Below are 24197 nucleotides of genomic sequence, written 5' to 3'. Positions count from 1 at the left end.
TAAATAAATAGGACATTTTTCTCCCTGCAGCATCAGATACGATTTTATTGACGTTTGAGACAACTATATTGTTTCCCAGTGTAACAGTGCTCCTCCTGTGCCCCCATGTAGTAGACAAACACATTGTGTGCCCCATATAAGTAGTTTTCCCAAATATGTGCCCTATGTACTCTGTGCCCCCATATAGTATAGGCGATCTTCTTTGTGCCTTCATCTAGGTAGGGAGTAGTAGTGAGGGTATAGTGGATAAGGGGTGTAATAGTACAGGTAAAGATGAGGAGTGTGGTAGTAGTACAGGTATAGATGATGGGTGTAGTAGTACTACTGAGGGGGTATGGGGTGGACTGGGGGTCACTGAGTGGGTATGGGGCAGGCTGGGGGTCACTGAGGGGTATGAGGCAGGCTGGGGGTCACTGAGGGGTATGAGGCAGGCTGGGGGTCACTGAGGGGTATGAGGCAGGCTGGGGGTCACTGAGGGGTATGGGGCAGGCTGGGGTCACTGAGGGGTATGAGGCAGGCTGGGGGTCACTGAGGGGTATGAGGCAGGCTGGGGGTCACTGAGGGGTATGAGGCAGGCTGGGGGTCACTGAGGGGTATGGGGCAGGCTGGGGGTCACTGAGGGGTATGGGGCAGGCTGGGGGTCACTGAGGGGTATGGGGCAGCTGAGGGGGTATGGGGCAGCTGAGGGGGTATGGGGCAGCTGAGGGGACACTGAGGGGGTATGGGGCAGCTGAGGGGGTATGGGGCAGCTGAGGGGACACTGAGGGGGTATGGGGCAGCTGAGGGGACACTGAGGGGGTATGGGGCAGCTGAGGGGACACTGAGGGGGTATGGGGCAGCTGAGGGGACACTGAGGGGGTATGGGGCAGCTGAGGGGACACTGAGGGGGTATGGGGCAGCTGAGGGGGACTAGGCAGGCGTGGTAAAGTGTCAGGACTGCGCGGTGAGGTGCAGGGCCGGCAGTCAGGAGAGATGTGGTACCGGCGGCTCCAGCCTCTTCATAGAGCCGCGGCTGACCTCTCCCGCCCCTTACACGTTAGTGCCGCGCTAAGCTGCGTCCCGCTCTCTTACTGTCACACGTGCAGGTCCCGTTCTGTGGAGGAGGCGGCAGGGATCGCAGCAGAAGGAGAGAACGTCGCTGCGGGTCCTGGAGCTGTACAGCGGGCAGCGACGTTCTCTCCTTCTGCTGCGATCCCTGCCGCCTCCTCCACAGAACAGGACCTGCACGTGTGACAGGAAGAGAGCGGGACGCAGCTCAGCGCGGCACTAACGTGTAAGGGGCGGGAGAGGTCAGCCGCGGCTCTGTGAAGAGGCTGGAGCCGCCGGTACCACATCTCTCCTGACTGCCGGCCCTGCACCTCACCGCGCCGTCCTGCAACTCTCTCCGGACCCGACACTTTACCGCGCCGCCCGCAATGATTTTTTGTGAAAATCGAATTTACGATTTTCACAAAAAATCAAATCGATTCTAACTGTCTGGGCGATTAATCGAATTAATTCGATTAATCGCCCAGCCCTACTTGGCAGCATTAAAGGGGTACTCCGGGAGAAAGAAAAAAAAAAAAGTTTTCAGATCAGTTGGTGTCAGAAAGTTATACAGATTTGTAATTCACTTCCAAAAATCTCCAGTCTTCCAGTACTTATCAGCTGCTGCATGTCCTGCAGGAAGTGGTGTATTGTATTCTATGGGGATTTGCTGCTGCTCTGGACAGTTCCTGACATGGACAGAGGTGGCAGCAGAGAGCACTGTGTCACACTGAAAAGAATACACCACTTACTGCAGGACATACAGCAGCTGATAAGTAGTGGAAGGCTTTAAATGGAAGTAAATTATAACTTTCTGAAACCAACTAATTAAAAAAAAATAATTATTGTTTACCAGACTACCACTTTAATACGATCAAAGCAAAAGCAATGAGAACAGAGAGGAGTGGGTTAACACAGAGATCTTTACCAAAATGAACTCTAAATGAGAGACCACATATTGGAAAAAAAAGAAAAAGAAAACAAAGATAATTGCATGAAGACGAATATATACATGAGGCACAGACAGACATTATAGCCGGACAACAGAGAAGCAGCTGCCATATATAAAGTTCATTCATTGAGGAAGAATAAACTACAAAGATTTAATATATTTTCGGAATTAACGTTTCATGATTGTCAAGCTCGGTCAGTGTCCTAAACCCTTTCCTTCCAGAGGAGATAAATCTGCCCATGGTCGTGTGATGACTACCCAGCTATTCAGGCCACCACACAAGCAGTACACATTTAGGAAAAAGGCACCAAACAGTCACTAGGGGACTACATTCAGTCCATTAAATTTAATGGAGTTAAAGTACCACTTCTGTCCTCAGTTTGGAGTTGTAACACCACACACAACCAGAGGACAGGGGGGCGCTGTTTCTGCATGAAAGGAGCCATGTTTTTCTAATCCTGGATAGGATGTATTTGATTAATGGCGTAATGGATTAGGACCGTCCCTATAATGAAAACCATCATTATTTACACAAAATATGGAAGTTTTGTGTTTTTTTTTTGTTTTTTTTTACCTGATCACATTGGTTTTCTCTTTACTCAAAATTACATCCGTATGTCGATTTTTTTTACCGTGTTAATATAGCAAAAAGTTTACATTGAATCACTGCAAATAAAGTCTATGAGGAATTGATAAAATATATTAGAAACCGTACAGTTCTTTGTACATGGAGCAAACTTTATCTGCTCAAGATGCAATATCCCTTTAAGGAAGTCACTAAAGTGTAATCTGTCATTTTTATTTTGCAGAAATCCATATTACTAGTGATTTTAAGAAACCCTGTAATAGGTTTTATTAGGTAGAGAGAAGATTCTTTCTGTACTCAAAAAGCTTTTTCCCAGCCTCCCCCCCCCCCCTTACACACACACACACACACACACTTTTTTTTTTGCTCATTATCAGGCAAAGTCGACTACATTACAGAGGAGAAAAGTAAGGACAAGTTTACTCAGTCCATTATAACCTATGGAAGGGGTAGGGGCCGAGGGGGATGAGTGAGCAAGAAGAGGAGTGAGCCAGCCCATGCAGTTTGCAGACTGTCTGGACACAAACGGGCTGAAAGGCCAGTGCTTATCTGGGAGGATTGCAGGATGTTGTGCTGTGCAGGGCTGCCTTTTCTCCTCTCCATACTCACTCATCCCCCTCGGCCCCTCCCCTTTCCACAGACCATAATGGACACAGAAATCCTGCTTCTTCAGAAGTGTATGTGTGCGCGGGGGGGGCTGGAAAACAGCTTTTTGAGGACAGAAGGAAACTCTTTTGCTTACTGAAACCTATTACAGAGTTTCTTATAATCACTTGTACTATTGATAGTTATTGATTTCTGAAAAGTGACAGGTACACTTTAAGGGTACGTTCACACTTACCGGATCCGCAGAAGAAAATCAGCTGCGGATCCGGTAAGTGTGAACGTACCCTTAAAGTACGCATATTTCATTAAAATAACTGAACACAGCATCAAATCTGCTCCATGAAATCTGCTGCGGATCTGCTGCGGATCCTGTAGGTGTGATCGCTCCCTAATACAGTATTAAATACAGACTAAAATACAGTATCAGTCCTCACCTGTAGCTGCAGGGTGTGACGCAGGATGGTCTCCTCTAACGCATGAATCCACTTTTCTCGTTCATCTGCATCTCGGGCTGCAAGAAGGAAAGAAAAAGAGAAGAGATGAAGGAGTGACCTCTCAGGGGCCCCCGGCTTTACATATCACTGCCTTCTCATACTAGTTGTATCCCCTTCTCAAGAGCTGAAGAAAATGAGGTCTATGAGCGCCGTCTGGATGATGCAATACTCTGTGTGCCACCTCCAGGTCCCTCAGTGCACGCTCATCCTAACCACTTATACAGCATCACCTTTATATAGTGCAGGCTGAAAAACAAGGCTTATAAACGAATGTATAATGAGCAAGGGCGAAGCGCTGCAATGTTTCATCAGCAGACAGCAGACACCAGGTCACATGAGCTTCCTGTAAACTTATAGTATAGAAAGATGGACTATGGGTAATCCTGACCGCCGCCATGCTGCCTTCTCTATTGTCACCTGTAAGATGACTGAGCCAGGGATGGGGGATCTGTGGGCCTCCAGCTGCTGTAAAACTACAATTCCCATAATGCTGGTCCAGGCATGATTGGAGTTATAGTTCTGAAAAAGCTGGAAGGGTTTATAGTCTGATGCCTGTTCTCTAGAACATCATGTTCTAGAGCAGGGATGGGGAACCTCTGGCGCTTCAAGCTGTTGAAAAAGTACAACTCCCATCATGCCTGCACAGCTGGAAGGCCGAAGGTTCCCTATCGCTGTTCTAGAGCATCGGGTATATGGAACCTTATCTTGTGCAATCTGTCTCGTTCAGCTCAGGTATATGGACATACCACCCTGACACTACTCACAGCAGCACCTCTCTATCTAGGAAGTTAGGTATCTTTGGAAAGTGAAACCATATGGAGGACGTCTTCTTGTTTTGTACAAATTATAGGGAATCTGTCAGTTCTCTCTTACTCAGAGCTGCAGTCATTGAGCAATACGGCATTCAATGCCTGTCTCTTGGCAGATGGCTGTCTGCAAAGTTCTAAAATCATGTTTTCCTTCTAGGCTCAAGGGTGGTAGAGGCCGGGTTGAGCAGCAGTATGCTCGCCTCCTCCACCCCTTCATGCCCTGCACGATTGATGTACAGCACACGTGTCAAAGTCAGGTCCTCCAGCTGTTACAAAACTACAATTCCCATCATGCCTGGAAAGCCAAAGTTTTAGCTTTGGCTGTCCAAGCATGATGGGAATTGTAGTTTTGCAACAGCTGGAGGGCCTGAGTTTGACACCCCTGATGTACAGGGGGTTTGGCCTCTAGCATGGAGCCTTGTACATCAATCACACAGGGCAGGAAGGAGTGGAGGAGGGAAAACGTGAGCATGCTGCAGCTCAGCCTCTAAGACACTAAAAATTTAAAAACTAACAGCTAGGAGACAGGTACTGAACACGGTATTGCCATATCTGGCCATGTCTGAAGCTCTGAACTTGATAAACAGCTGATAGAGTCCCTTTAAATGTAAAATGACACTTAAAATTAAACTTTTCACATACCTGTATTATGTCCAATATATATATTGGTCCAAAATACAGATCTAAATCTTGTGTTGGGAAAGTGGCCTGAGGCTATAGCACTGGAGGGAAATGCTGTGAATGTTCGACTGTGGTCAATCTGCTCTAGAGGACTAGTATTAGGTCATCACCCCCCAACCAATCACAGCCTTGTATTATCATCTCCCTTCCTGTACCATCATCATCACCTTCCCTCCTGTACCATCATCATCATCTTCCCTCCTGTACCATCATCATCATCTTCCCTCCTGTACCATCATCATCACCATCCTCTCCCCTCCTGTACCGCCATCCCCCCTCCTGTAGCATCATCATCTCCCCTCCTGTACTGCCATCTTCCCTCCTGTACCATCACCTTCCCTCCTGTACCGCCATCTCCTGTCCTGTAGCATCATCACCTCCCCTCCTGTACCGCCATCTCCCCTCCTGTACCATCACCTCCCCTCCTGTACCGCCATCTCCTGTCCTGTAGCATCATCACCTCCCCTCCTGTACCGCCATCTCCCCTCCTGTACCATCACCTCCCCTCCTGTACCGCCATCTCCTGTCCTGTAGCATCATCACCTCCCCTCCTGTACCGCCATCTCCCCTCCTGTACCATCACCTCCCCTCCTGTACCGCCATCTCCTGTCCTGTAGCATCATCATCTCCCCTCCTGTAAAACCTCCAGTGACCCCCAGGGAGGATGCAGGAACTTTTCTTCATGTTATCCCCCTCCTCACACACATCAGAGAGGATGCTGCATATGGAGGCTGTTTATTCTACTATAGAAATAAGTCCGATGAGCAGCTACACAAGTAATCCCCTCCTTCCCCATCTGCTCACTCTTTGGTATATACTTTGTTCTGCTGAATAGATCAGGTTATGTACATGTACACATATACAGAGGTGTCATGTATGAACTCTGCAGAACCTAAACTTATGTTAATAGGAAATTTTGCACATCTAAGGCTCCGATTCAAGAAGACTTAAAGGGAGCCTGTCACCCTGAAAATGCTATATAGTCTATCAGCATCCATATCCATCACCACTAGAGATGAGTGAACCGGGTTCGGGCTTGAGTTGATCCGAACCCGAACGTTCAGTATTTGATTAGCAACGGCTGCTGAACTTGGATAAAGCTCTAAGGTTGTCTGGAAAACATGGATACAGCCAATGACTATATCCATGATTTCCACATAGCCTTAGGGCTTTATCCAAGTTCAGCAGCCACCGATAATCACATGCCGAAAGTTCGGATTGACTCCAGCATGCTCCAGGTTTGCTCATCTCTAATCACCACCATGTTATATGAGCGGAGAAAACTGAGGTTTATCTTTGTGCCAAAATATTCAGTAAAACTGGAGTTTAACTTAGGAGTGCTTAGGAGTCCAGTGGGCGGTCCTATTCTTGAGTGACACTGCCCACTGGGCCCCGGATCACCCCTGGTAAACTTAAATGTAATGGGCTAATGACCCCCTAAGGTTTTTTCTGGCACTTTTGTTGTTTGTTTACACTGCCCACTGGACTCCTTAACCAAAAACAAGCAGGAATTTAAATGAATAAAGGGCCGGTTCACACTACAGAATCAGCGCGGAATTTCAAGCGGGGTTCACGCCGTGGACCTCGCACTGATTCAATAGGAAGTCTCAGGCGCACTCCAATATCCACCCAAAGAATTGACATGTCAAAATGAATAAATGGGACAGGCGGAACTTCAAGCGGAGTCCACGGTGCGAACTTCGTTTAAAATTCTGCACAGATTCCGTAGTGTGAACAAACCCTAAACTTACATGTGATGTTATACATTACATATAAATATTTATCCAGGACATATATTTATCCACCAAGAGCACCACCCTGTCCTCAGGTTGGATGTGGGGATTTTGCAGCTCAGAGCCACATTGTAATACCGCACAAATCCTGAGCACAGGGTTGGCGCTGTTTTTGAAAGAAAGCATCTGTTTTTCTAACCCCAGAAAAACCCTTTAACCACAAATACGACCTGTCAAGTCTTTCCTTAAGATGTTACAATTCAAAGCAAAGTTGCATGAAGGTGCCATGAATGTTAAGTGCTGGGGGGCATTTTTTTATACAACATGTAGATCTATCATTTTGTCCCTTTGTGTTTGTCATGCGTGAACACTGTCCTAGCAGTGAATGGGTTAAGCCTGTTGTAGGAAATCCTTGAAGACGTTACAGAGCACTTAGTCTTCCTTGGAAATGAGAAGCTCTGAGTGTTATCACTACTGACCTGTCCTTAGAAGCAGCGGCTACGTTATAACGTACACCTTCCATGGCCGTCAGCCTATGTATCACACAGGATCATTACCACCAGCCCTGCCTCAATACGTGGTGTGAACACGACCTGTAACACTGTCCCTACAGACCATATGTAGGCTATATATAAGGCTGTATACAGGGCCCTTTAATAAATCAGTGATGGCTCGGTGATGAATGGCGCTGGCTTCTGGCTTCATTATAGTAACCCAAATACATAAGAATCAACTACTTAGCAATCCTAATATAAGGCGGCCGATCGATCAATCTTCTGGCTGCACAATGAGGAACGTAGAGAGACAGAATATTAAAACAATCGATAGAGATGGGATACATTATACACCCTGTATACAGAGATGGGATACATTATACACCCTGTATACAGAGATGGGATACATTATACACCGTGTATACAGAGATGGGATACATTATACACCGTGTATACAGAGATGGGATATATTATACACCCTGTATATAGAGATGGGATATATTATACACCCTGTATATAGGAGATGGGATATTATACACCCTGTATATAGAGATGGGATGTGATACACCCTGTATATAGAGGTGGGATATTATACACACTGTATATAGAGATGGGATATATTATACACACTGTATATAGAGATGGGATATATTATACACACTGTATATAGAGATGGGATATATTATACACACTGTATATAGAGATGGGATATATTATACACACTGTATACAGAGATGGGATATATTATACACACTGTATATAGAGATGGGATATATTATACACCCTGTATATAGAGATGGGATATATTATACACCCTGTATATAGAGATGGGATATATTATACATCCTGTATACAGAGGTGGGATATTATACACACTGTATATAGAGATGGGATATATTATACACCCTGTATATAGAGATGGGATATATTATACACCCTGTATATAGGAGATGGGATATTATACACCCTGTATATAGAGATGGGATGTGATACACCCTGTATATAGAGATGGGATATATTATACACACTGTATACAGAGGTGGGATATTATACACACTGTATATAGAGAACCCAAGTATCTTTATAGACCACTTTTTCTGGATAACTAATGGGTTTCCTAGGACCCTGGGTATTCCTGAATGAAGCCACTCAAAAGGTGTCAGGGCTATTTTCCCTTTAAGAGTGGCCAGAGTCTGATTCTCTATGGTTATGCTGCAGCATTACAGCGTGATCCTCAATGGCTGAGATCAGGGAGGAGGTGAGTACAGGCCAAACTATTGAGCGCTTTAGGAAGCCTGAACCCGCACACTGCGAGTAGGGGGCGATATTGGGTTCTTCAGTCTTAGGGCATGTTCACATGGCTAACATAGAAGTGTTCAAACGGGAAACATCATTTATTGTCAGTGTGGTAATCTGTCAGCTGCGAATAACCTTCCAGACTGCTGACGCTGTCCAGATGATACATCTGTCTGTGCTTCCAGGATTGTCAGAGAGGTGTTCCCCAGCTCCTGAGGTGCTGAGGGCTGTAACGTCTCCTCCCTCCCCCCCTTCCATCCCTGTTTCCAAACCTCAAACCTGCGGAAAATGTGTATGCACAGCTCAGAAATGAGACCAGGAAACAGGCCTGGAAGCGGAGCCCTGGCTGTCAATCAAGCAGCGATAGTGCTGGGAGGGGAAGCAAGGAGGAGATTCAGCACTCAAGGGCTTGGGAAAGATTTTTTGACACCTGCCCCCATCCTGTAAGCACAGACAGATATATAAGAGGTACAGAGTGTCTCGTTGACCTAGGGCTGGGCGATATGGCCAAAAAATAAAATCTCGATTTTTAAAAAATTTTGGACGATTCTCGATTTAAATCTCGATTTTTTTGTTTTTGCTAAATAAATAGGACATTTTTCTCCCTGCAGCATCAGATACGATTTTATTGACGTTTGAGACAACTATATTGTTTCCCAGTGTAACAGTACTCCCCCTGTGCCCCCATGTAGTAGACAAACACATTGTGTGCCCCATGTAAGTAGTTTTCCCAAATATGTGCCCTATGTACTCTGTGCCCCCATATAGTATAGGCGATCTTCTTTGTGCCTTCATCTAGGTAGGGAGTAGTAGTGAGGGTATAGTGGATAAGGGGTGTAATAGTACAGGTAAAGATGAGGAGTGTGGTAGTAGTACAGGTATAGATGATGGGTGTAGTAGTACTACTGAGGGGGTATGGGGTGGACTGGGGGTCACTGAGTGGGTATGGGGCAGGCTGGGGGTCACTGAGGGGTATGAGGCAGGCTGGGGGTCACTGAGGGGTATGAAGCAGGCTAAGGGTCACTGAGGGGTATGGGGCAGGCTGGGGGTCACTGAGGGGTATGAGGCAGGCTGGGGGTCACTGAGGGGTATGAGGCAGGCTGGGGGTCACTGAGGGGTATGAGGCAGGCTGGGGGTCACTGAGGGGTATGAGGCAGGCTGGGGGTCACTGAGGGGTATGAGGCAGGCTGGGGGTCACTGAGGGGTATGGGGCAGGCTAAGGGTCACTGAGGGGTATGAGGCAGGCTGGGGGTCACTGAGGGGTATGAGGCAGGCTGGGGGTCACAGGGGTATGGGGCAGCTGAGGGGACACTGAGGGGTATGGGGCAGGCTGGGGGTCACTGAGGGGTATGAGGCAGGCTGGGGGTCACTGAGGGGTATGGGGCAGGCTGGGGGTCACTGAGGGGTATGGGGCAGGCTGGGGGTCACTGAGGGATATGAAGCAGGCTGGGGGTCACTCAGGGGTATGGGGCAGGCTGGGGGTCACTGAGGGGTATGAGGCAGGCTGGGGGTTACTGAGGGGTATGAGGCAGGCTGGGGGTCACTGAGGGGTATGGGGCAGGCTGGGGGTCACTGAGGGGTATGGGGCAGGCTGGGGGTCACTGAGGGATATGAAGCCGGCTGGGGGTCACTCAGGGGTATGGGGCAGCTGAGGGGACACTGAGGGGGTATGGGGCAGCTGAGGGGACACTGAGGGGGTATGGGGCAGCTGATGGGACACTGAGGGGGTATGGGGCAGCTGAGGGGGTATGGGGCAGCTGAGGGGACACTGAGGGGGTATGGGGCAGCTGAGGGGACACTGAGGGGGTATGGGGCAGCTGAGGGGACACTGTGGGGGTATGGGGCAGCTGAGGGGGACTAGGCAGGCGTGGTAAAGTGTCAGGACTGCGCGGTGAGGTGCAGGGCCGGCAGTCAGGAGAGATGTGGTACCGGCGGCTCCAGCCTCTTCACAGAGCCGCGGCTGACCTCTCCCGCCCCTTACACGTTAGTGCCGCGCTGAGCTGCGTCCCGCTCTCTTCCTGTCACACGTGCAGGTCCCGTTCTGTGGAGGAGGCGGCAGGGATCGCAGCAGAAGGAGAGAACGTCGCTGCGGGTCCTGGAGCTGTACAGCGGGTAGCGACGTTCTCTCCTTCTGCTGCGATCCCTGCCGCCTCCTCCACAGAACGGGACCTGCACGTGTGACAGGAAGAGAGCGGGACGCAGCTTAGCGCGGCACTAACGTGTAAGGGGCGGGAGAGGTCAGCCGCGGCTCTGTGAAGAGGCTGGAGCCGCCGATACCACATCTCTCCTGACCGCCGGCCCTGCACCTCACCGCGCCGTCCTGCAACTCTCTCCGGACCCGACACTTTACCGCGCCGCCCGCAATGATTTTTTGTGAAAATCGAATTTACGATTTTCACAAAAAATCAAATCGATTCTAACTGTCTGGGCGATTAATCGAATTAATTCGATTAATCGCCCAGCCCTACGTTGACCTAAAAGAACAGTAGTCCAGCAGAAAGTGCCAGAGATTTGTAATTTATTTCTATTAAAAAAGCTTGTCTTCCAGTACTTATCCGCTGCTCTATGTCCTGCAGGAAGTGGTGTATTCTCTCCAGTGACACAGTGCTCTCTGCTGCCACCTCTGTCCATGTCAGGAACTGTCCAGGGCAGCAGCAAATCCCCATAGAAAACCTCTCCTGCTCCGGACAGTTCCTGACATGGACAGAGGTGGCAGCAGAGAGCACTGTGGAGAGAATACACCACTTCCTGCACGACATACAGCGGCTGATAAGCACTGCGTTTTTTTTTTTTTTAGACAGTAGTATATTACAAATCTATATAACTTTCTGAAACCAGTTCAACCATTTTCAAGAAAAAGATTTTTGCTGGAGTACCCCTTTAAATGTAAACTAACACTTATCTGTCAGTGTTTTCCAGGCTATACACAGTGTATTACTATTACCGTAATGCACCACAGCCCTCCGCAGACTATGTAAAAAGCAAAGATACTCACATAGCAGCATGGCCCCCTATAAACAATCACTGCACACGTCTCATGTGTGCCATCATCCTGCCAGCCCTAAGGACTCACTATATACGGAAGCCAAACAGACCCTCAGGTGGTCTCTGCAGGTGAATTGGGTGGGGGGATGCATCGAGTGATATGAACAGAACCTTACACCAGTAAAATGACAACATCTGGAGTATAAAAATATAAAGAAACCCCCCCCCCAACCCAGTCTTCAGGAGCGCCCCATTATATTGGTACAGCCAGTAATAATGTACGGAGAGCACTGGGGCTGGCATGCACTGTGTATGTAGGGATTGGGGTTCATTTACTGGTATTTATAAGGGATAAAGCTAAATCTTAGAACCATTGCTGCAACGCGCTACATTGGATCCTGAGCTCACAGATAAGTAAGTGAACCCCCAATCCCTACATACACAGTGACCTCACATTATGAAGAAGTCACTATCCAGAGCCTTTACAGATGTGCCATTGTAAAGTACCAGGCTGGCATCATATGCCAAGGGGGTGTCACGGCGCCAGCTCAGCCGGTGCGATGTGCAGATTACAGGAGGAGTCACATCTTACCCTTTCTACGGTTCAGCCACAGCATGCAATGCCGAAACATAGCAGTGACAGAAGGCATTGGGTTTGTGAAGTTATGATCGGAAATGGTTAGTAAAAGCAGAGAAATGGTAGAGTGGATGAAAGAAAGAAGAAACACTCGAAGTCTTCAAGTAAAACTCCACCTTAAAAAGGCAACAGCAGGTAAAGTAATAAGAGATTAAGAAAAAAAAAAAAAAAAAAAAGCCTGGCTGTATCTTCGGCCGCTCGCGAAGACTCCGCGGGCAGCGGGCTCCTCATGTCCCAGGCGAGCGGATAGATGTAAGCGGCCACCACCGTGCACAAGCGTCTCCCGTGAGTCAGCGTGTAAAATGGGAAATGCCTGGAGTGGTGCGTCCTCATCCGTTGCGGAGCACGCTATCCCATCCCAGAGCGAGGATCCATGAGCCGAGGAGCTGCAGGGAGGAGACGCTGCACACAACACATACAAGCAGGCAGAGATTGCTCACCCTGAAAATGAAAGGTCTTCTGGTCGACGGTTATAGTGAAGGTGCTGTCGTCCTCGTCGTCAATCCCGATCACGGCCCCCTGTGGAACAAAGAGTAGATTGCTGAGCGGAGTAGCAGTGACATCAGCAGTACATACGGTATTACTACAGCACTGCAGTACGGGGAGGGGGGGGATGGACAGCGATAGGAAGGAATGTGTAATTATCTCGCTGGCTTCCTGATACACCACAGCGGGCAGCAGTGTAACACATGACCACCGTCCTGGCACAGTGCCACCCCACTGGGATAACAGCACGCAACATGGTGGAAACACAGCTGCTGCATCTGTATATAATCTACAAGTTATCATACCCCAAAGATGTCAGCAAAGTTTCTCCTTACTTTCCACAGCTCCTGGCCTTCCTGGGATAGGAGACTTACCAGTCAGGTGCCCGGAAAGCTAGGTGGTAACATATATTAAGCTATATAAATGTCATAATGAAAGCATGCGCAGTAAGAACTGCAGAGCAGGGCACAAAAAACAGAGAATATGGCTCTTAAAGCAACAGTGCACCCTCCCAGGATGACATACAAGTAGTTCTCACAGACACATAAGACACAAATACACAATGGGTCCTTATATATACTGTGTATATAAGGAGTAACCTGCAGGCCCTGATCTCACATGCTGATGAATACACTGCTCCGAGTGGCCACTACTGTGTGCGTGATGTAGTTTGCACATGGTTTATCGGAATGTGAGAGCCTTAGGTTGTGTTCACACATCTGCATTTCAGAACAAAAAAAAAAAAAACTCACGGCAAGCGAGCCCAGCCAAAGCCGCGTACAGTAAGTGAACTTGGCCGCCACAGCCTCATACACCAACCGAGGCCATAGCGTTATAAGTAAGCGAGCCCCGCTGCCATAGTTCATACACCAACCCAGGCCACAGCCTCATACAGCAGGCGAGCCCGGCCGCCACAGCCTCATACAGCAGGCGAGCCCGACCGCCAAAGCCTCATACAGCAGGCGAGCCCGACCGCCAAAGCCTCATACAGGAGGCGAGCCAGGCCGCCACAACCTCATACAGCAGGCGAGCCCGGCCGCCACAGCCTCATACACCAACCGAGGCCATAGCGTTATAAGTAAGCGAGCCCCGCTGCCATAGTTCATACACCAACCCAGGCCACAGCCTCATACAGTAAGCGAGCCCGGCCGCCACAGCCTCATACAGTAAGCGAGCCCGGCCGCCACAGCCTCATACAGCAGGCGAGCCCGGCCGCCACAGTCTCATACAGCAGGCGAGCCCGGCCGCCACAGCCTCATACAGCAGGCGAGCCCGGCCGCCACAGCCTCATACAGTAAGAGAGCCCGGCCGCCACAGCCTCATACAGTAAGTGAGCCTGGCCGCCACAGCCTCATAAAGTAAGCGAGCCCGGCCGCCACAGCCTCATACAGTAAGAGAGCCCGGCCGCCACAGCCTCATACAGTAAGTGAGCCCGGCCGCCACAGCCTCATACAGTAAGTGAGCCCGGCCGCCACAGCCTCATACAGTAAGTGAGCCCGGCCGCCACAGCCTCATACAGTAAGTGAGCCCGGCCGCCACAGTCTCATACAGTAAGTGAGCCCGGCCGCCACAGCCTCATACAGTAAGTGAGCCCGGCCGCCACAGCCTCATACAGTAAGTGAGCCTGGCCGCCACAGCCTCATACAGTAAGTGAGCCCGGCCGCCACAGCCTCGCACAGTAAGCCTGTTAACACCAATCACAGACCAGTTTAGGTACCATGTAAATAAAGAAAAGCTACAAAACCGTAAATATGGGAACACAGCCAAGCAGCGTGACCTCTCTCCCATCTCCTCATGGGGTCAGTCTCTGATCGGCCAATAACCTTTAATGATCCAGCATCAATAAAACTAAACTTCTGACCTTACTCTGTAATATTTGCTTCCTTATCCGCATTCACATACAGAGTGGATATAGGTTTCCCCCAAAACAGACAGTTGTTCTTCTCCCCCATGCATTGGGAATGAGACAGTCTGTCCCCCACATTACCATAATTTACAGCTCAATATAACAATTCTGCATGCAGCTCTGGATGTGAATGGAGAAGTGTCTGAAACGATAACCATGTCCAGAGATTAAAGCCTTAACTTACACAACAATAAACCCCATTGTCTGTGCTGCTGTCTATGAAATAGTGTCTATATGGCCGATACATCCGGGTCACATGATTCACAAAGATTTCAACTAAGGCGACCAGACAGATCTCCGTTTCAGTATATACCAGGGATGGGGAACCTCGGCCCTCCAGCTGTTGCTAAACTACAAATCCCATCATGCCTTGAGAGCTAAAGCTTTGGCTGAGGGGCAAAGGTTCCCTACCCCTGGTACATAGGGAGGAAGCTATGAATCAAGACGGTTGTGTTCAGGCAGCATGAAAGTGATGACAGATCCGCTTTAATCCCACTAACAGAGACTGGAAAAACGAAGGAACCCAAACTAACAAACTTATATACGGATGTGTATTCCAGATCTACAGAGAAACTTCCTGCAACATCCAGAAGCGCTCACATCAAAGGGGTATTCTCATCACAATAAAAATAATTAAAGGGGTATTCTCATCACAATGAACATAATTAAAGGGGTATTCTCATCACAATAAAAATAATTAAAGGGGTATTCTCATCCCATCTCAGTTACTATAATGACATTTTCTCTATGGGAGAAACTAAGTGCGGCTGTGTTACATAGATGAGTAAGTGCTGCCACCTAGAGATCATCATAAGAAACATCAAGGAGTAAGGACACCAAATCATAGTATGTAATACAGCAATCTATTGTAACTAAGGGCACAGCACCTACAGGAGTGCTGTGCTATTACGTTGCATAATATATATTGTATAAAAAAAACACCTATATAGTACCATGATCCCTCAATGATTCCAAATCACACGACGTGTAGGAAAATATAAGAAAACTTTATTGAATCTTTCACAAAGAGCACTAAAAACCAGACCTGGGAGGCGGGAGACCTCACTACTGGGACAAATAGAAGTCTCCCACCTCACTCGCTGGAGTGAGGTGGGAGGCCAGCGGACTGGGACATGTAATATCATGTATGTGATTTTTTGCATGTGTGTTACTGGATGGCTTTTTGCATCTGCTCTGTTCAGCGTACTACGGCATTTTGTGGTGTAGCACTTGCACTTTATTGTTATTACATGTTTTTTCGTTATAACGTTTATTAATTACATGCACATAGACTTCTATTTGTCTCAGTAGTGATGTCTCCCGCCTCCCAGGTCTTGTTTTTAGCGCTCTTTGTAATAGATTTAATAAAGTTTTGTTATATTTTCCTACACATTGTGTGATTTGGAATCATTGAGGGCTCATGGTAGTATATAGGTGTTGTACGATTTTCTTTATTGGTACATCGAGCCAACATATTGGAGGTTTCTGAAACTCAACTCTATTCCTAGGTATATAGGTGTTCTTATTTATATTTATGTATAGTTTAGTTTTTGCTGATGGAGCTGCGTAATTTTGCAGGATTACTTTATACTACAATGTTCTTTACTGCTACAGTATTTTGGCAAATATAACTTTTTGGCGGTGGTGGATGAACAAAGATTTTTTTTCCTATGGTACTTACTATAGTAAAGAATATAGTGACCAATAATAACATATAAAAGCATTATGTGGGAATACATGGTATATGGTTTAGCAGCTTTCTCCGGGTCAGTGAGGGGCAGAGGCCTCGGGTCTACACAGGGGATTAAAGGGGTTGTCCAGCGAAAATCTTTCTTTCAAATCAACTGATATCAGAAAGTTATATAGATTTGTAATTTACATCTATTAAAAAATATCAAGTCGTCCCATACTTATTAGCTGCTGTATGTCCTGCAGGAAATGTTTTATTTTCAGTCTGATACAGTGCTCTCTGCTGACACCTCTGGCCGAGGCAGGAACTCTGTCTCGAATTGCTATGAATCCCCATAGAAAACCTCTCCTGCTGTGGACAGTTCCTGACATGGACAGAGGTGGCAGCAGAGACACTGTGTCAGACTGGAGAGAATACACCACTTCCTGCAGGACATACAGCAGCTGGTAAGTATGGGAAGACTGGATATTTTTTTAATAGAAGTAAATTAAAAATCTATGTAAGTTTCTGATATCAGCTGATTTGAAAGAAAAATATTTTCGCTGGATCACCCCTTTAACAGCTTCCATCTCTCACAACACTGGAGAACAGCGTCTGGTGACTAATGTGTGGACTGTCCTGTATACAGCAAAAAGAGAACACATTGTTATACCTGCTTATCCCTTTAAAGAACCGAGACAATTTTCACTTTTGCGCTTTCGTTTTTCCCTTGTGTTTAAAAGCCCATAGCGCTTTCATTTTTTCACCTAAAGACCCCCAAGCGCCACTAATTGTACTTTGCAATGACAGACTGAATTTTTCATAATATATGCTGCGAAACCAGCTAAAAAATATTTACGCAATGCAATTGAAATTAAAATGCAATCTTTTTTATTGGGTGGGTGTTACGCCATTTGCCCTACAGTAAAACTGACTTGTTATCAATGTTCCTTAAGTTAGTACGAATACAGTGATATGTGACTTGCAAAACTTATTTTATTTGATGGCTTTTAAAAAATTAAAACCTTTAAAAAAAAAACAAAAAAAAAAACACTAAATGGGAGATTTATCAAACATGGTGTAAAGTGAAACTGGCCCAGTGTTGTTTTTTTTTTAATTTCTCTATTCCCAGCCTTATAACACTTTTATCCTTTGGTCTATGGGGCTGTGTGAGGTGTCATTTTTTGAACCATGATGTGTACTTTCTAACCTTGCTTGAGTATGCGACTTTTTGATCGCTTTTTATTACAATTTTTCTGGATTTGATGTGACCAAGAATGTGCAATTTTTTGTACTTACGCCGTTTAGCGTACATGATCAGGAATGTGATAATGTAAAAATTTGGACGATTACGCAAAGATTTTTTATTAATAAAAATATATATTTTTTTACATTTACAATAGTCCTAGGGGACTTCTATATACACCACACTGATCTGAGCAGTATACATAAAACAGCACTGATCCATTAGAACAGTGCTGTATTAGCCTTGTCTGCTGTAGCCCAGATGTATTGACTGCCGAGCCAGGATCAGTGTCAGTCCAACGCTGAAGCCCTGCCGGCTTAGAAGAAGGGATCACCAGGGAGGGGCGATCAAAGGCATTTAAATGCAGCTGTCAGTTATGGGGAGCAGTGTGTCCATCTAATGTACACATTTCACATAATAATGCAGTGTGAACCCAGCCCAAGGCTTTCACACACTGTTACTAGGTTCAATGTCAATAAAAGTGTTTAGGAGGCAAATCAATTTCCCAATACTCCTTTACTGTATTCTGAGTAACTAGAGCATAGATGGGGAACCTGCGGCCCTCCAGCTGTTGCAATACTACAATTCCCATCATATCAATGCTTTGGCTGTCCAGGCATGATGGGATTTGTAGTATTGCAACAGCAGGAGGGGCCACAGGTTCCCCATTCTTGAACAAAGGGAAAAAAACAAAGTGCGCCCCTCACTCTACAGGACCGGCCACTTCTGGGTAGGACACCAATGACATTGGTTGTGTAACACCCTTGCTTTTGTGCTAGATATCACACGCTCAGAGGACCACCTAACAGGAAATATCCATGCGTACAATGTTACTGCACAAAGGTTGGCCCCACAGTTTCATCCCTTTCTGTGTTCATCATGGTGGTCAGGCTGTATGTTATCCCAGCAGAAAACAAACACCAAGACCCCTCAATCTCATGGGGTAAATCCTCAGGGGCCGTCCATAGCACAAAGGCTCCACTGATGATCAGCAGAACAGAGAAGACTACTTAGAGTTTAGGGGCCATGACAGACACAAAGAATATAGACCTGACTCATCAAAAAATATAGAAGAAATAACATTGAAAAATCAGTGAAATACGTGACTGTACTTACCCTGAGACGGACGCAGCCACGCCGGGAGCCTCGCATCATTTTGTCCTTTGACTGCAAAAGAAATGAAAAGAGAATTTCCATTAAGTATGGAGATGACATTGCTGCCGCCTCATAACCTCACAATCCATTAGGCTTCTCTATTATAGAGCTATGGTGCCGTCCTCTCCCCTCAACTAGAAAAGATTTAAAGTGCCCTCCGCCAGAGGAAATAATAACTCTACATGATGGGAATCACAAAGTTATAACATATGGGCTAAAAAACACGGAACTGCCACCCCATGTGCCCCCATAAATATGGTGAGAGAACGACCACCGCAAGGGGCCCCCATAAATATGGTGAGAGAACGACCACCGCAAGGGGCCCCCATAAATATGGTGAGAGAATGACCACCGCAAGGGGCCCCCATAAATATGGTGAGAGAATGACCACCGCAAGGGGCCCCCATAAATATGGTAATAGAACGACCACCGCAAGAGGCCCACCATAAATATGGTAATAGAACGACCACTCCACATGGACAAGTAAATAAGGGAAAGGGTCCAGGAAACCCCCATTACAGAGGTCATCCAGCATTTAAAAAACATGGCCCCTATATTTCAAAAGCAGCGCCACTTGTCTTCAGGTTGTATCTGGTGTCGCAGCTCAGTTCCATTGAAGTGATAGGGGTGGCACTGTATTTGGTTGAAAAGGATCTATCTATCTATCTATCTATCTATCTAATGACACCCCCTCCATCATACTGGAGTCCAGTGGCCCCCGCAGCCGGCCAGGTCTGTGCCATCTAAGGGTTATTTCACACTAGATGCTCAATCTGTCGAGCAGTGATGCATAATAATGGAGGCGCGCTGGTAAGTAACATTTATACAATCTGTGATTGCCGGTTCCAGGCCGGTTCATTACTATGCATCAGCGCATAATGCCAGGATTAGGAGCCGACACTGTAATTCTTCATGTGCTATTACCATGATGGCTTGTCTCCCCCGGCTCCCAGGTTAATAACCCCTCATACACCGCTCTACTGGGAAAGCCACTGTCTCAGGATGATTTCATTACTAATATATATATATATACCTCAACAAAACACAACAATTACTGAACTCAGTGAGAACAGTGAAAAATTCCAATGGAGTACTCATTTACGAGTCGCCATTGATTGTCCCATACAAAATTTGAATATGCAAAAAAGGGGTCCGTGGAGCCTCAGTTATGAGTCTCAAAACACGGGAATAGCCAGATATCCCTCTCTCCAGAGAAGGAAGCCCATTGCCAAGGGGTGCCTCCTAGTGGGGAGAGCACCAAACCACCCTGATACGTAGTCCCTCAGGTCCTCACTCTGTTACGAGCTTTGGGACCTAAATAGGGAAACACCAGGGTGGCCCCTGTGAGTCAAAGTCTAACTCTGTGGCGAGTATAACGACATAAAGACAAGGGTTACCAAGGCTAGGCATCCATCCACAGACTGCAGTTTCGAGGTATTTGCCCCTCGTCAGTGTGGAGCAGGATTCTGACTACTGGGGCAATGATAAATAGACCAACAAAACACAACAATCATTGAACTCAGGGAGAACAGTGAAAAATTCCAATGGAGTACTCATTTACGAGTCTCCTTCTCTGGAGAGAGGGATATCTGGCTATTCCCGTGTTTTGAGACTCATAACTGAGGCTCCACGGACCCCTTTTTTGCATATATATATACATACACACACACACACACACACACACACACACACAGTGGTGCCCTATGAGAAATAATTGAAATGCAGACAATTTGTTCCACACCCCAAATATAATGATTTATTATTCTGAATAACATGTAAAACAGATGAAACAAACATTCAGAAACAGCAGAATCTGTGATGATATAAGTTACTGTACAGTAATGGAGAGGATGGGAAACACAAGGGCTGACAGAGACTGCAGGGGGCAGGAAGGAATGAGCAGGGCAGATGTGGGCACATACATGCAGCACTCTCTGTCTGGGGAGAGAGGGGTTACAGCTATGAAGAGATTACCTCCACAGTCCTGTCCCCTGATGTAAGCCCCAGCCTGAAGTGGATCTGCTATGATTTGGAAGGTGAGGGAGACTTCCTTTTTACCATGAACAGACTGCCGCCAGTAAGGGAATGCCGATCCTGCATCCCTTTTTTTGAACCACGACCAGTTTCCCATGCACGGCACCAGTCTATCACCGAGCACCGTCCTGGCCTAAAGCACTGGAGTTGGGCCGTCCCACCCCCAGTAGAAGGAAACCCTGTCCCCATTAGAATCAATGGAGCCACGTCATAGAGGGAAGGGGGTTTCCTCCCATTGGGGGTGGGACGGACCAACTCTAGCGCATCAGGCCAGGACGGGGCTCGGGGACCAGGCCATGGTTCAAAAAAATGGACTGTGGCTTTGGCATCCTTGTGTCGGCGCTGGTCTATTCAAGGTAATAACAGAAAAGTGATACATTCACTGATACATTCGCTTTAAAGTTAGATTTGTTTTTGTTTCGTTTTTAGATTTTGGACATAAAAACGGTATACAAAATATAACTATAAAATATTTTATCATTTACCTCCCCCCAAAAAAACGGAACAAACCACTGCTAAACAGGGCCGCGGCTTGTAGCGTTTTTAGGGGCAGTCACTTTAGTCTTCTATCACTGAACCAGTTTCCACCAGTTTTCTATTCCATAGAAGTCGCAGATATTTATTGAAGATGAGTGAATTAATTTCCCTTCCAAGAACATCGGCCAAAAAAACACCATGTGACTGGGTGCACATGACAGGATACACTGAGCGGAAGGGATTTCTGGAATGGATTCAGCAGCAGAGACATGAATAATGTACGAGGAACCATCAGCGGCAGACAGCGTGTAATCCTGCAGCTCCGACCACCCGAGACACAGTGGTGGTCTGCAACCCTGCACATAACTGTTCTGTCACGTGTTAATAAGCACTATGACTTTTATATACTATGTCTGACACGTCTGCACTATAGAGTGGTGCCTTGGATTACCAGCATAATTTGTTCCGGGACGGCGCTTGTAATCCAAATCTACTCCTAAACCAAAGCAAATTTTCCCATAAGAAATCACTGAAATGCAGACAATTGGTTCCACTCCCCAAAAATAAGTTAATGTACAATATAGCAATCAGCATGTGGTGTATAATGTATAGTAACTGTATAACCCTGATAACACAGCAGCAGCTGGATATGTGATATATAAGTTACTGTACAGTATAGCAGCATGTGGTATATAATGTATAGTAACTGTATAACCCTGATAACACAGCAGCTGGATATGTGATATATAAGTTACTGTACAGTATAGCAGCATGTGGTGTATAATGTATAGTAACTGTATAACCCTGATAACACAGCAGCTGGATATGATACATAAGTTACTGTACAGTATAGCAGCATGTGGTATATAATGTATAGTAACTGTATAACCCTGATAACACTGCAGCTGGATATGTGATATATAAGTTACTGTACAGTATAGCAGCATGTGGTGTATAATGTATAGTAACTGTATAACCCTGATAACAGCAGCTGGATATGTGATATATAAGTTACTGTACAGTATAGCAGCATGTGGTGTATAATGTATAGTAACTGTATAACCCTGATAACACAGCAGCTGGATATGTGATATATAAGTTACTTTACAGTATAGCAGCATGTGGTGTATAATGTATAGTAACTGTATAACCCTGATAACACAGCAGCTGGATATGTGATATATAAGTTACTGTACAGTATAGCAGCATGTGGTATACAATGTATAGTAACTGTATAACCCTGATAACACAGCAGCTGGATATGTGATATACAAGTTACTGTACAGTATAGCAGCATGTGGTATATAATGTATAGTAACTGTATAACCCTGATAACACAGCAGCTGGATATGTGATATACAAGTTACTGTACAGTATAGCAGCAAGTGGTATATAATGTATAGTAACTGTATAACCCTGATAACACAGCAGCAGCTTGTAGATACAGGATGGAACTGCAGATACCCATAATGCAGTAGTGTAGTACAACAGGCTAGAATAGAGAAGCAGGGCTGCTGTCAGAGGTCTGTGTGGTCACATGACTGGAATGGGGAAGGGGGGTGTTCAGCATGGACCAATCAGAAAGTGAGAATCACAGAGCTGTGCAGGAGGACAGTGACAGGAACCCTATATACAGCAGTGTTAACAGCTGAGTATAAGTGCTGGCACATTATAACAGTAATGGATAGAATGGGAAAGGGCTGTCAGAGACTGCAGGGAGTAGGAAGGAATGAGCAGGGCAGATGTGGGCACATACATGCAGCACTCTCTGTCCGGGGAGAGAGGGGTAACAGCTATAGAGAGATTACCTCCACATTCCTGTCCCCTGATGTAAGCCCCAGCCTGAAGTAGATCTGCTATGATATGGAAGGTGAGGGAGACTTCCTGGGTCAGAGTACAGTGCTGTAGACTATACTGTACGCTATGCAGACCATAGTATCTCCATTACATAGGATAAAAGTCGACTACTGGGACCCCCACTGATCCCAACAACGGACAAGAACTGGCCCTGAATGGAGGCATTCTGTGTGCACGGCCATCACTTATTCTTTATGGGACGGCCATATACACTGCACTGTATACACCTACTGAGGCCCAGACCAGGCGTCATGTATACGTGAGATGGCTGGAGGCCTCCACGTCCCAATAGCTGAATAACAGGATGGATGCACAGAGACCAGGTCATTTTTGTGCTACTGAAAAACAGGAAACTGCGGGTGATTTTTTGCACAATGCGACGGCCGCTGAATCATCTCATGGGGCAATGGGGTTTGTTTGAAGGAAACTTGAAATCGACTTTGACACTTATACAACGGGCAAAACTTTCCTCCTCACCTTTCAGACCCTCTGAAGGACATACGAGAATGTATTTTTTGTACTTTACTACATCCATATATTCCTCCTATTGTGGCCACTGCAACGTTTTTGCCTACTGCTGTACGACGGCTCGGTTTATTTGGCGTAGGTCTTATTTATCACCGTTTATTCCATTTTTTTGGTATGCGATGTGACCAGAAACTTATTACATATATTTTTATTACCTCTTGTTATATACGGCTAAGCGTTATTGCGCACATTTCCGTTTCCAGGCTTTTTTTTTTCTTGCTGTATACAGCTAGGCTTTTTGTATACAGAAATAATGGGAAATAGATTCTGCTATACACTGTACGACAGCATATACGTTTAGGCCACGTTCTTACACTGTATATTTTCATTAAACAACGGCCATTGTTTAATTACAGCAGTTGATTACACTGCAGCCTGTGGAACCACGGTCGTCATGTATAAACCCGGTATACGCTATGGCCGTGTCTCTGCGGCCGCACTAAGTAATAGACGGGTCTATTTTGCGCTGCTATTTGATATGGCCGGGGTTGATACAGTGTGAACATGGCCTCAGCCATCACTGTATCCTACATACTGCAG

The 24197-nt window shown here is 46.4% G+C and overlaps 1 protein-coding gene across 3 annotated transcripts in view; it reads right to left on the bottom strand.

Annotated features, from left to right (window-relative positions):
• The window catches only part of OSBPL9 (oxysterol binding protein like 9), a 73094-nt gene that overhangs the window by 48082 nt on the left and 815 nt on the right, over positions 1–24197 (bottom strand). For all 3 annotated transcript variants that reach the window (XM_069981595.1, XM_069981596.1, XM_069981597.1), the window contains exons 2-4: positions 18723–18773; positions 12740–12818; positions 3605–3681 (exon numbers count right to left, since the gene is read on the bottom strand). In XM_069981595.1, coding sequence (XP_069837696.1) covers positions 3605–3681; positions 12740–12818; positions 18723–18773 — 207 coding nt within the window. The remainder of the gene's footprint in view (positions 1–3604; positions 3682–12739; positions 12819–18722; positions 18774–24197) is intronic.

The sequence above is a fragment of the Dendropsophus ebraccatus genome, chromosome 8 (assembly GCF_027789765.1).
Source record: "Dendropsophus ebraccatus isolate aDenEbr1 chromosome 8, aDenEbr1.pat, whole genome shotgun sequence".
In the NCBI taxonomy this organism is placed as follows: Eukaryota; Metazoa; Chordata; class Amphibia; order Anura; family Hylidae; genus Dendropsophus; species Dendropsophus ebraccatus.
Note: the sequence above shows the minus strand (reverse complement) of the source record. Positions and strands in the feature narration are given on the sequence as shown.